At 32.7% G+C, this 13,097-nt stretch overlaps 2 protein-coding genes across 5 annotated transcripts in view; one reads left to right on the top strand and one right to left on the bottom strand.

The window, feature by feature from the left end:
- Positions 1-8,739, bottom strand: part of LOC117327886 (oxygen-dependent coproporphyrinogen-III oxidase-like) — a 52,732-nt gene extending 43,993 nt beyond the window's left edge. Inside the window, exons 1-2 of the mRNA XM_033885115.1 lie at positions 8,641-8,739; positions 669-768 (exon numbers count right to left, since the gene is read on the bottom strand). Of these exons, the coding sequence (XP_033741006.1) occupies positions 669-754 (86 nt within the window). The 5' untranslated portion in view covers positions 755-768; positions 8,641-8,739. The remainder of the gene's footprint in view (positions 1-668; positions 769-8,640) is intronic.
- A 307-nt stretch (positions 8,740-9,046) lies between these two features.
- The window catches only part of LOC117327885 (syntaxin-binding protein 5-like), a 103,864-nt gene continuing 99,813 nt past the window's right edge, over positions 9,047-13,097 (top strand). For all 4 annotated transcript variants that reach the window (XM_033885112.1, XM_033885114.1, XM_033885113.1 and 1 more), the window contains exons 1-2: positions 9,047-9,254; positions 9,387-9,484. In XM_033885112.1, coding sequence (XP_033741003.1) covers positions 9,111-9,254; positions 9,387-9,484 — 242 coding nt within the window. In that variant the 5' untranslated portion in view covers positions 9,047-9,110. The remainder of the gene's footprint in view (positions 9,255-9,386; positions 9,485-13,097) is intronic.

Below are 13,097 nucleotides of genomic sequence, written 5' to 3'. Positions count from 1 at the left end.
GAGAAGAAGTTCAAAATGTGTTTTCAAGATGGCGGCTATGGCGGCCATTGTGGATTTCGGACCGATCCGAAAAATAACAACACTTGGTCAGGACCATCTCAGGATCATTTCTGGCAAGTTTCAGCTCAATCCCACTGATGGAACTTGAGAAGAAGTTTGAAATGTGAAAAGTTTATGGACGGCGGACGGCGCACGACGATGGGTCATATGACCTAAAAATCAATAATTATCAATCTTCATGATTATGGGAAATTGTGCATTGGACACGTTTGGAGCGGGGGCTAAATGTCGAGCCCACCTTTAATCACAATATGATATGTAATTTCTCTTTGCCGTACATGTTAACTGAATCCGAAATCTGTTGGCTGTCAAAGTCGAACAGCTGGTCCTGGAGCTGTATTTAATTTCATATTAGGAAACTATTTCATTCACAATTTGCGAAAAAAATGGTTTTATTAAATATGTTGGCATTGTTTTGACTGAAAATAAATAATCTAGTCCAACTGGAATGGAAAATAGATATCCTGTATCCTGTCCTTTTCTGCCCCCCCCCCCCCCCCCCCCCCCAAAAAAAAATAACAAAATAAAATGGTCATCTCCTAATAATTCCCATTCAGACCATGTACTTTTAGCTACTTATATTTTTGAATAGTTTCATCTATACTTACCATGTTACTTTAGAATGACAGACGGACACAGAAGCCACAGATCTCAAAGCCTTAAATGCAGCCAGGCCTGCCTTCCAGTTCTTCATTTCAATACTGCAAACTAAAGAAATCATATTTTTAACATTAGGTATATTAGCCATGCTGACAAACTCCCTTTAAACTATACTCTCACTGCTTTTCTTGAGAACTCTTAATCTCAACCAACCCTAACTACACCACAACCTGTAAGATTCAATTGGCACCAATGTTAAAGTTCAAGCGAAAATAAAACATGTTCCTACCAATAAGCATCTAGGAAATAATCTCCAGTGTTGGTAAATTGATAATCTATGGCTTCATCTAATATATCAAGATATAAAAAAAATGCTTCATGAATAGAGTGAGAGAGAAACATGTACTCCCCCAAAACACTCCCCTTAAATACTCAAACTCCCTTCACTAATTTTCTTCACAAAATCAGATAAAAAAAGTCCCTTCCTAAATGAGAGAAAAAGAATCCTCAGTCAACAAGACAAAACCAATCAGATCCTCTCACACCGGAAGTTAAGTGAAGGTGATGGCTGGTCAATCACATCCAGTTCACTTATTGGAACATCAGATTTAAGTCCTGGTCTGGTTGTTATATAACATCTGGTGTCTAAAAAATATATTTCCTGAAAGGTGGTACAGAATCAAGTGTGTCTTCTTGAGTCAAATGCTTTGTTGAAGGATTAGTAGGAATTTAGCTGAAACGTTGTTGGAAGTCCTGGAAATCAGTTTAAGTTTATTTGCTGCACTGAATCTTCCACTCCTCCTACATTATTTTCAATTGCTTTTTATGAAGAAGGACTTCCTTAGCATTTCCCATTTTATGCCCTACACCACAGAATATACCACATCTGGAAGGAACTCCCTGATTTCTGGAAAATCACACATCATTATTGTTGTTAAAACTAATTAAATTAAGTTTCAATTCCATTCAGATAAAAAAGAAGCAGGTCTGTGTAATTTTTGCATGTCGTTTAAAGTCTCTGTCACTTAATATGACTGGCGGAACAAATTCAGTTCATCTCTGTTGGTAAACACCTGGATTATCACCAGTATTTTTTTAGTTGAAATTTAAATTGGGAAATCTGAAGAAAAAAAAGTCAATAAGGCTCAGATCTAAATTGAGAAATCTCAAGAAAAAGATGAGTAGTTTTGTCTTGTACATGTTGTGAAAAACAGTTTCTGTCAGCTGATCAAGCATATGTAAATGCTTTTTTAAATTGGCTGAGTTGGCAGGCCTAGCTTATATATATTTATAGTTATATTACTCCACCAACCTGAGATAATCCTTGTAGAAGCACTTAACAATAATGCATTTTTCCAGCGCATTAATTTGTTTGTTTTATTGTTTCATGACTAAATAAATGTGACTTTCATTTTGACCAAAACAAAATTTAAAAGTTAAGTTAAAAGCAATTTTGGCTATTTTTAGTAGCAATGCTATACTATAACTAGGGTAATATAGGCAAGTTTGAATATTAAATACAAGTTGGTGGTTTTCCCCAACCTGTACAGATGTGTTGACCATGCAGGTCTATCAACGGCACTAGGTAGTTCAATTGGTAGAACCAGGTAGCTCAATCGGTAGAGCATCTGGCTAGTGATCGGAGGTCCCTGGTTCGAACTGCAGTCTGGTCATGCATTTTTCCACTCCTCTTACATTTGATCAAACCTTGCTTCAAGCGAGGTGAATACATGACAAGGGGATACCCAATTGGACCTGGGTTGTGAGCTATTAGGTCTTCGGGATGGAAGACTTCAAAAGGGAGGGAAGGGTGTGACAGAATTGGACCAGGTTGAACATCAGCGATCAAGTAGCTCAACTGATAGAGCATCGGGCTAGAGTTGGGCTTGACTTTTTACTCAAATACACTCAAATATACTCAAATACACTCAAATATACTCAAATACACTCAAATACACAAAAAAATACTCAAATACAAATAAAATCACTTCTATAACATCAATTTGTATGTAATGTGATCATTAATTTGTAAATATTACGACATAAGGCCTGATAAAAAACAAAACCAAACCAACAACTTTGCAAGGGAGGTAACTCCTTTTCCTATACAACCTATCATACCTATTGAAAACACCAGTCTGGTTTTCTTTAATGTTTTTAAGGCCTGACTCTTTCCTACAAATACATTTGATTATTATTTTTTTTTTAAGGATCTTAGTCTGCCTGTCTCTTTCTACCAAATATATAAAATATTACATGTATTATTGTTACTCAATCAAAATACTCTAGATTTCAATACATAAACCATAAAATGCCATGTATGCAAAGAATATTTACTCATGCACAAATATTTTTTTTAGTTGAGGAAATAGACTTTTTGTCAGGTTATAGTCACTTTCAGCATTAAACGGAATTACCGTGGATTAAAGGAAAAGTTTCCGTTCGTCCTTGTCCAAGTGTCACTTATACTCAAAATATAACAATACATGTACTAATGACTGTGTTTGATGCACTATTGTTCATGTGTTTTATCATTTTCTCTGGCATTAATGACAAGATTTTTATTAGAATGAACGAAAACATTTGTCCAGTCTCATCTATTTTTATGGTATATTGTAGCACAATTATCCTCTGTAAACTATTTAGATTTTAATTTTCCTTCTTCTATTTCAAATTAGTGATAGGTTTTTGTCCAACTTTGGTCTGAGCTGTCTTTGAGCCATGTAAAGCCGCCAATTTAAGGAAATTAATTATGACTTCATATAATGTGTTCTGTGACCAACTCCTGACCAAGACAAAGCTAGGTCACTCTGGGTGAGAGGTCAGGGTCATTTGGATCAAAAGGTGAAGGACAATGTAGATCTTTGACAATAATTCTGTCTGTTTGTCGGAAGGTAAAAGCTAACGTGTGTTTTATAGTATACTGTATTTATATTTCCATTAGCACAGAAAACTGTGATTATAACTGATAAAATGAATACTTTATAGTCCTTCTTGTGAAATCTAAAGCAGGTCAGCATTTTCTCAAGCATAAGTTGAGTATAGGATGCACATTATTCAAATGTATATATACCTCTCTACATTTTTATAATTTTTGTAGAGACCAGTAGTCTTTCCCATATTTTCCAGTCCTTATTAAAGAAGTTCAGATGATTTCCCCTTTGACTGGTTGCAATATCTTAGAGTGTGGTACGTTTCTTTGATGTAATTTTTCAAAGCTGATAAAGACAGACTCTTTTCCTGGCATCTTGTGTTATAGATGTATTTTCATCAAAATCAAACAATACTTCCCATTTCCTTTTTCCAGTAGATTCTATATTATTTTTACACAGACAGTTATAAAATTATCTTGCTCCTCTTTTCTGTTTGAAAAAAAATCTAAGTTGGCAGGTATGTAAGATAGTTTTATGAATTCAGTGGAGATATCTTCTTAAGAAAAATTCTTTTTTTATAGCACTTTTGACACTTTGATAAGTGAGAAAGTTAGTATGAATATTGAATTTCTCCATTAATTCTGTATAGCTGTAAAATCTACCATTGCTATTTTCTTTGACTATATTATTTTTATATAAATCCTTTTCTATACCAATCTATATAAAAAATGCTCTTATTTTCTATTGTTACTAAAATAAAAGATTGCAAATGTATCATTTTCAGATCGCTTTCACTACAATTCTTAATAATTACATCTCTTTGTATCTCGTCTGGTGAACTTTTCCATAAGAAATAATAAATTTCTGTATTTATTTTCTTAATGAATATCACCAGGATTTTGTAAAGTAATAAAAAGATGATTTAACATCTTTATGAACGGATGATTTAACAACTTTATGAACAGATGATTTTTGCAAATATATATACATGTGTATACATATTATAAGTATATTCAGGCAAAATGCAACCTCTCAAATAAAATTGAATAAAATTCATGTATTGCATTTTTTGTTTTTTTGCTTTTAGTTTGTTTTTAGATGACACAGAAAAAAAAATCATCTAAATATATAAATGTACACATATATATTAATATACAATCCTGGTGTATTTCTGTTTTTGATAGGAAATTAAAAGTTAAAACAAAGATATGTGTTAAGCCTTTACCTAATTATGGAAAACGTTAAACATACATGTTTAGTGCACTTGAAGTAGAATCCTTGAGGTTTCCTTATAAGAAGTAAAACCATCTTATGGACCATAATATTCAATCATATCATCACAGAGTAAATTTTGAAAATTTGAAGCCCATATGAATCAACACCTGATGGTCTTAACTTATTTCTCCTTGAACTGTTTAAGGGTCTCCATAGAATCTATATGAAATATTTTGCTTGCTTTTATCAGTTTAATATTATTTTTGTTTCTTTTTTATATTAACAAATTTTGGGATATTGTGGTATACTATACATAAATTAAGGTTTATTATGAGTTTATCACATATATTCTTATTTTGGTAAAATGTGCTATAATTGTAGAAAGCATATGTTCTTAACATTGCTTATGTTATCTTTTAATGTAATTATGGAATATTTGATGTACTTAATATTAATTGCACAAGGTGCAAAAGAAGAGTAACAAGCTGAGTCCCTGATACAATATTTTTAATTCATACTCATCTTTAAACTTGAGTTTTTATACTGATGTTAAATGACCAGTTTAAGATAATTCATTTTATATCTGGTTTCATAAGGTCTTAAGAAATTAAATCTTCAGTATGTCTCACAGGTAAAAATTGGAGGTTATAGGACCCCCTCCCCCATCTCTCCCTCTCTCTCCACCTGCTAACACAGGTGTGACACCCTTTCGTTACCTGGACAGTTCAGTTATAGCCTTAGGGTGAATTTTTCAATACACTGGTCAATTAGTGTAAGTTACACAGGCGTGTCAATCATCTCCCAAGGTGTGAAAAATTGATCTACAAATATTGTAGAAATAACATCCATATCTGTGAAAGTGTTGAGTGGCTTAAAGGATGGAGTGGAGTAATTTATAAAATTTAACTAAAATATGACAAATTAATATTGTCCAGTAAATAAAACCAAACAATATATCACACAGAAACTTGATCTTATTAAGTAGTAAACCATGGCCATATTATAATGCTCATAATCTAATTACTCATCACCAAGTTAAGGTAATAACATAAATTGAAGTTATACAACACAACCAATATGACTTTCAACATTCTTACATATAATATTGGTTGTATTATATCACTTCAATTGTTTTTGCCTAACCACCCTAAAGAAAATGTTCCAGAAGATTTTCATTTCCTTTCGACATTTAATAAATGGAAAGCAATGCAGTATACATGTATTATAAGGAAATCATTACAATTATGTGTTTGGGGATTAATTTTCAAATGTTTCTAACAATATCTGCATGATCCTACAGAGTACAAACACCTTTCTGAAAATGACAAGTAATAAATATTGAAGATCTTTAAAACATGATTTAGCATTGCACAAAAGATACAAGATATTAATATCTTTCAAAATAAATTAAGAGATGGATGCTGTATAGCAAAAATCAAGAATAGTTGTTTTATCCTAGGATACGTGAATGATGCTCAGGGACTTAACACAGTGATCAAAGGACCCGAAAGCAACCAACAAACTTGTATCAGATCAGTTGATGTTAAATTTTTAAAGGACTAGTTAATGGATTATATCCAATCATCATACCATCACTAGTAACACACTTAGTTACAAGTAGTATTTCCTAAAACTTAAAAAAAAGGTCAAATGTTTTAAATATTTATTTATACAAAAAATGAAAATCTATATGGAATAAAGATTTTTTGCCATCATCAGATGGAAGTACATCAACAATTCCTATTTATCTTTTAGTCTGATCAGGAAAACAAAATGGCTTTAAGCCAGCCAGCCCACCATCAGTTTCAACAGTTTAATCTGTTATTGATACATTTCCAAAAGTTTTTCTTAAGATCTATCTTAGACTTCAAATGTAGGTTTCCAATATAATCAAATGAATAATAAGTAATAGGGGAAAGAAGGGAAAAGTAGAAAAGAGATCAATCTCAATGGTGGACACCAAGATCCCCTGGAATCTCTTGTTATACAGGTGATGGTTTGTGATTATTTCTGATGATTTTTTTTAGAATGGATATTATTCATCAGTCTGATTTTAAACAATGATGAAATCCTGCTAAAGTTACACGGACATGTTGATTTCATTTGGAAGTCAATTCTAATAATCCACCTATTGCTCTTGAGATATAATCTAAATTTGATATCATTCATTCTAAAGTTGCATGGTCACATATATCTCTTCATACTACAGGTATTTTACAGTAATATTCATATGTAATGCTATCCACTCAGTGATTGAGATTACAGTAGACTACACTCGCTTTGTGGATATTGACAACTTGGCTATCATATTAACATACTACATATAATTTTATTTTAAAATTATAACTGAAATTTTATGACAGCATGGCACAAAAAGTCATCTGGAAACTTTTTAACAGTTTATCGAAAAATTATTACGGAAAATATTAATTTATTGCCTTGACTTCAATTTTCAATGAATTAATTACTCAAAGATTGAAATATGGATTTGTGAGGGGGAAAAAATTCAATAAAAATGAATTGTTTTACAAAATACCACAAATTTGACAACAATTTTATACAGAGAATCAAACACAGTATAGAAATTCTTGTAATAAATATTAATTATAACTATCTAGTATGAGTATTTTTGCATTTGTGAGTAGATAATCCGGATTTCAGTTTTCCTGCTCCTTTTTATTTTATTCGCGCCCAATGCGTAAACAAAAATTGGGTCGTGAATGGGGTATTTTGACAGAGACATATATATACATATATATATGTCTCTGATTTTGATTATCATTTTAAAATACTTCTTGAGAAAATAAATAAAAAATACATGTAACCTCTATATATACCAAAGAATACTATTTTGGGTCCATTATATCATAAAAATATTGATTTCAGGTCCGTTATCGACCATTTCGACAATTCAACTCTGACGGCAATGGGGTCGTAAATCGGATATTTTAACAATTATTTCAAAATACTTCTAGTGAAAATTAATCTAAGATATTTTACATATGACCTCTATAGACACCAAGGAATACCATATTGAGTCCATTCTCTTATGAAAATATCAATTTCGGGTCCATTATCGGCCATTTCTGTAATTCAACTCTGACGACAATCGGGCCGCGAATCGCGAATGATTAAAACATTGATTTAAACTACTTCTCAGTCAAATAAACCCCTAATGTTTTGCATATGATACAGTTGGGCATTTCAGAACAAATATTTGCCTCTGTTCTCTGAAAATAATGCTAATTTAAGCCCCATTTCCCAACGTTTCGATAATTCCAAGTCATTTTCGGTAAAGCCTAAATATCCCAACCGACCCGGGTATCATCTGATCATAGTTCGCAAGATCGTAGCCTGATCGCTTATTATTAACGACCATGTTACGCACAAAATAAGGTTATGTGTGTGAAATACATTTGTATTTGAGTATATTTTTGTGTATTTGAGTATATTTTATGTGTATTTGAGCATATTTGAGTGTATTTGAGTATATTTGAGTGTATTTGAGTAAAAAGTCAAGCCGGGCTAGAGTTTACAGGTCCTGGGTTCTTACTCCTCTTACACAGAAACGTCTTTTTATAGCTTTTTGGGTCAAGATGAAGTATGGAGACGTTGTGTTAAAATATTTTGAACGGTGATATTGCTTCAATATTCCTTTAAATACACGTTTTAAAATGCTGATTAATTAACATAACTCTGAAATATCCACATTTCATAAATAATTTGGTTACGTGATATGTAAAACGTCCCCACACAGTGTGCATGTGTGAACCGGTGAAGTCATGGTAGGCACATATATACAACTACTCTATATCCTTATAGTTACGTTGCGTGGATGTAAAATTATAATTACATACAACTTAAGTAACAATATAATCTTAGGGGATACTACCTGAAAAGCTGTCAGGTTAAATTACACAAGGAATAACAGATATTGCCCTGTTATGTACACGATGTTTACATGCAGCGTAGCAGAAGCTAGAAATGGCAGGTGCTTGTCAAAATAATTTTTCAAAGTAAAAAATCAAACGAAATAGATAGGCCCTTCTATTCTTCATGAAGGTTTATTCAGCAAGATAAAACAGATACATTTATAAAATTGTATGGTTTGTTTTTCATTCTCTCTACAAAAAGTGTTATAGTTATAAGAACGAGGTTATTCTTAAGTCTGCATGCAAGAATATCTATCAAATTCTTCCGTATATATATTGACGTTTGTTATTCCGCAAAATGAAAAAATCAATATTTAGAGCATAGCGGGATATCCATCCGGGATCTTATTCATTCGCCAGCTAAACCGCATAGAAAATACTGCATAGTAGGCGATATGAAGGGAGTATGTGTTGGAGTATGGGGACTTAAATGGACGCAAAACACAAATCGAAGATGAAGAAGTTCACCCTAAAGGGGGTGCTTGATGGCATTAGGTCATCTGTGAGTGCACCCCCGAAATTTGAGAATGAAGTCGAGGAGACATTGAGAACGGACCACTTTCAAGTTTGCAAGGTTGGTGAACATAACATTAGAAATGCTAAATAGTAAAAACGTACACTGTAATGACATTTTATCAAGCATAAATTATAGAAATTCTTGGTTAATATTTCTGTTCTTATGTCATGATTTCTGTTGTCATTACAGACCGTTCGTCATGGGTTTCCTTATCAACCGACCGCGGTTGCATTTGATCCAGTTCAACATCTTTTAGCGATTGGAACGAAAACAGGTTCTTTGCGGATGTATCCTTTAAATGCTGGTGATATCGATTTACATAAATCTCAGCCCCTACCTTAATATTAGTGTAAGTATATTCGTTATATTATTATTCACACATGCATGCATGCATACACTACACTAGTATAGCATTTGATTTGATGTTTGGTTTAGAGTAAATTGATGCTGAATGCTGCTGTAGATTTTGTGATGGTGGATATGGGCAGATGTATGACAGAACTATGTGATTCTTCCCTTTTCTCCAGGCCCTACACATGGCAGTGTATGCTGGTCGTCCAGATCAATAATCTGTGTACAGTTCATTGCTGCTAACAGGGCCTTTATTATTTTAGAATAATATTCGCAAGAATTATTGAACATTTTTTCGTATGTGTATTGTCGTTCACATGGCTTTTTGCAGATTTTTTTTCTTCACAAAATAGATATTTTATTGATTGCATTATACAACCAACATATTGCATAATATAAGTCACATATTATTTTTTAATCTTCTTTATTTTCATTTCAGCATTTAAATTTATCAATTAATGTGATTTTGATTACAAATTTAATATGTTATTGTAATAACAGATTTAATATGTTTTATTTGAATATCAAATGTCAGTTTTTCTTAAAAATCAGCGTTTTACATTCATTGTTTGCTCACAGTATTTTTTTTTATTGTTGATAATATTCAGAAAATAAAGACACCTTAATTTCTTATTTCAGAATACAATATTGGCTGATTTCTATAGCCACTTTTGATCACAATAATTGTATTGATATTTTAGGATTATCAGTACATTCCATTTGTGAGATACAAAATATGAAGTCTTTTGATTACAAACAGAAATGTTTGAAACAGGTTCACTCAACTAATATATTACTACTCACGAGTAGCTCAGCTCTTGATGTTTATTTTTCAACCAGCAATTTTACTTGTGTTAAGCTTCTTTTCTTTCAAGTCTGCTTGTTTCCATTTTAAAGATACTAAGATAAATGTTTGATAAGAAACTCAATGTTTGATTAAGAAGATGATTCTTCACTGATCCTGTTTTTCATTTGCATAAAAATTCCCCCAATAACCAAATAAGGGTAAAGATTGGAAAAAAATTTCAATAAAAAGAATGTTCTGATGTGTCTATTAAATTTGTCTGGTATTATGGAATGGCATTGTCCATCTGGCACAAATTTTTGTTTGTCCGGAGATCTCCAACATTTCTCAACCAGTCTCTTTGAAATATGGTATGCATTATAATCATGATATAGTTCTGTTTCCTATTTGCAAAAGTTGCCTATGACTATTTCAGTATTTTGTCTTGAGAACTCTTACATTTTTTCAACTGATTACTTTGAAACTATCATCTCATGTAGTTGTGTTTCCCAGAACAGCATTTTGATTAGGCTATTTTTTGCAAAGGTTATTGCCCTTTTACTCTTGACCATGCAGAGATCTACTGTTTCTGCTGATTTCTTTAAAACTTGTTGGGTTTTAGTCGTACTCATCATACAGTGTTCCAGCTAGGTCGGGTTAGCAGGGCGCGGCGCCCTGCCCCTAATTCAAAGTTAGAAATTCGCCCCGCCCCTTTTCCTGTAGTACTGCCCTTTTTCTAAGTGTCATTGATGCTCATTTTGCCTCGTATACTCTACATGTAGATCCGATTTGCTGAAGCCATGCAATATACAGTCAGTCAGTCACTAATTGGCCACCTGTAACACTAGTCCCCTTACCTGTAGACCCTTATCCACGGTACTGATGGACGCTGCCCGAGGCAGAGATCGGTCAGCTGGGGATCGAGCTGGTGTTTTAATAGATTCATTTAACCGTGACGAGTCGATAGGTCGGCTGGTAATCCAATTAAATCATGATCACGAAGGCTTTTTGAAGATGGACAAAGTAATGATAATGGATGGAAATGTTGTTTTACTTATGTAAACAACTTTTGACAAGACCGAAAAGAGCCGCACGTTTGTCGTAAAGTTATCCCATGAGCACGTGTGCATTGGCGATCAATGTATATATCTTTGAAATTTTCTTCACATGACAACATGAAATCCTTCTAGTGTAAACCAAGCAATTTTTAGGTAAATGATCATGAGATCACTTTCCAGTGATTTTCCAGTGATCAAAATTAGCTTTCGGTTGATTTTATTTGATGAAGTTTGGCGGGACGCCGGAAATGGTTCGTTGTAAATGCAGATGTCGCAAATTCTTTGTTGGATTGACGGATTTCTATACAAAATGTTTATTTTTCATAAATAAATAAAGGACATATAAAAATATCTGCTCGTGTGAATAATTGTTGCAAAAGTTTAGTTTATATTGTGTTATTTTCGTATCTGAAATGCCGACTCTGCATTAACTGCGGGTCATGTGATAGCCAAGTGATTAACTTACATTTCTACAACACGCGGGGACCGTTTGTTTACGAGAGCAACGGAACAAATGTTTGATCAGAATCTTGCGAATCATGACCGGCCCTAATTCGTTTACCATTTCTTATAATTAATTCAAGAAAATGTTAACTTGCTATAATTTCCTGATTTTAGTTTGCCGTTATTTCTAAAGAGTCTAAAGTGAAAGTAGAAATTTACCGCCGCTTACAAGATACATCGTAGTTATGTGGACGAAGTTATTTGGACGAAGTTTATTCAGATATCAAATAATAGATTTTCTTTTACTTACTCATTTTTTCTCGTATATGCTTGACCACATTTTCTCCTTTGCTCCATAATATCTTCACTTACAATTAGTCGTCTTACAATCACAACGGACAGACCAGAGACCTATATTAATTAGTTAGTATATAGGTCTCTGGACAGACCAACTTCTGGTTGAAAATATCGCTCTGTTGACTATAATCTGATAGTAACTTTTTGATTGGACGTAATTATCGTATATGGATTCTCTCAATACACCCTTAAATTGAAATAATGCTAATATCATTTTATTTTTGAATTACTCTAGGTCATACTGTAACTTTTACCATCAAAATTAAAAACAATATTTGAAGAATAAAGAGAAGAAAGAAGACACTTTTACACACAAACGAAATAATAAAAAAAAAATCAACAGATTTCTATTTGTCTCTATGAATCAGGTCATTGTCCTGTAAAATAAGGTAGAAGATAGATAGGCCTGGAAAAAATGTAGGCACAAAAATGCCTTTTTTTTAGGCAGCGCCCTGCCCTTTTCAAATCCTAGCTGGAACACTGTCATATAATGTTGTTTCCCTGAAAGGCATTTTGATTAGATATTTTTGTAAATTATTGCCATTTGTTTATTTCTAGTACTTGAATCTTGTCTGGAGATCTTCTACAGTGTTCTACTGATTTCTTTGAAATATATATTAATTGGTAGGCTTTATTTTATAATCTTGATACTTTATTTTATAATCTTGATATAAAATTGTGTTTAATGAGCTGGCGACTCCTAACTCCTGATTACTTACTTTCCTCAAACTGTTAAAATTAAATATTGACATGCGTGTTAGTGAATGATGAGAGATAAACAATGCCATCTTACCACTCTTAAGTGATAAAAATCTGATTTCATTGTAGGATAGTATATTATGCTATATGGCATTCAAAGAGCATATATTGTTCTGCCCCACGGTACTCTTGTTCAAGTTATGTAGG

The sequence above is a fragment of the Pecten maximus genome, chromosome 5 (genome assembly GCF_902652985.1).
Source record: "Pecten maximus chromosome 5, xPecMax1.1, whole genome shotgun sequence".
In the NCBI taxonomy this organism is placed as follows: domain Eukaryota; kingdom Metazoa; phylum Mollusca; class Bivalvia; order Pectinida; family Pectinidae; genus Pecten; species Pecten maximus.
Note: the sequence above shows the minus strand (reverse complement) of the source record. Positions and strands in the feature narration are given on the sequence as shown.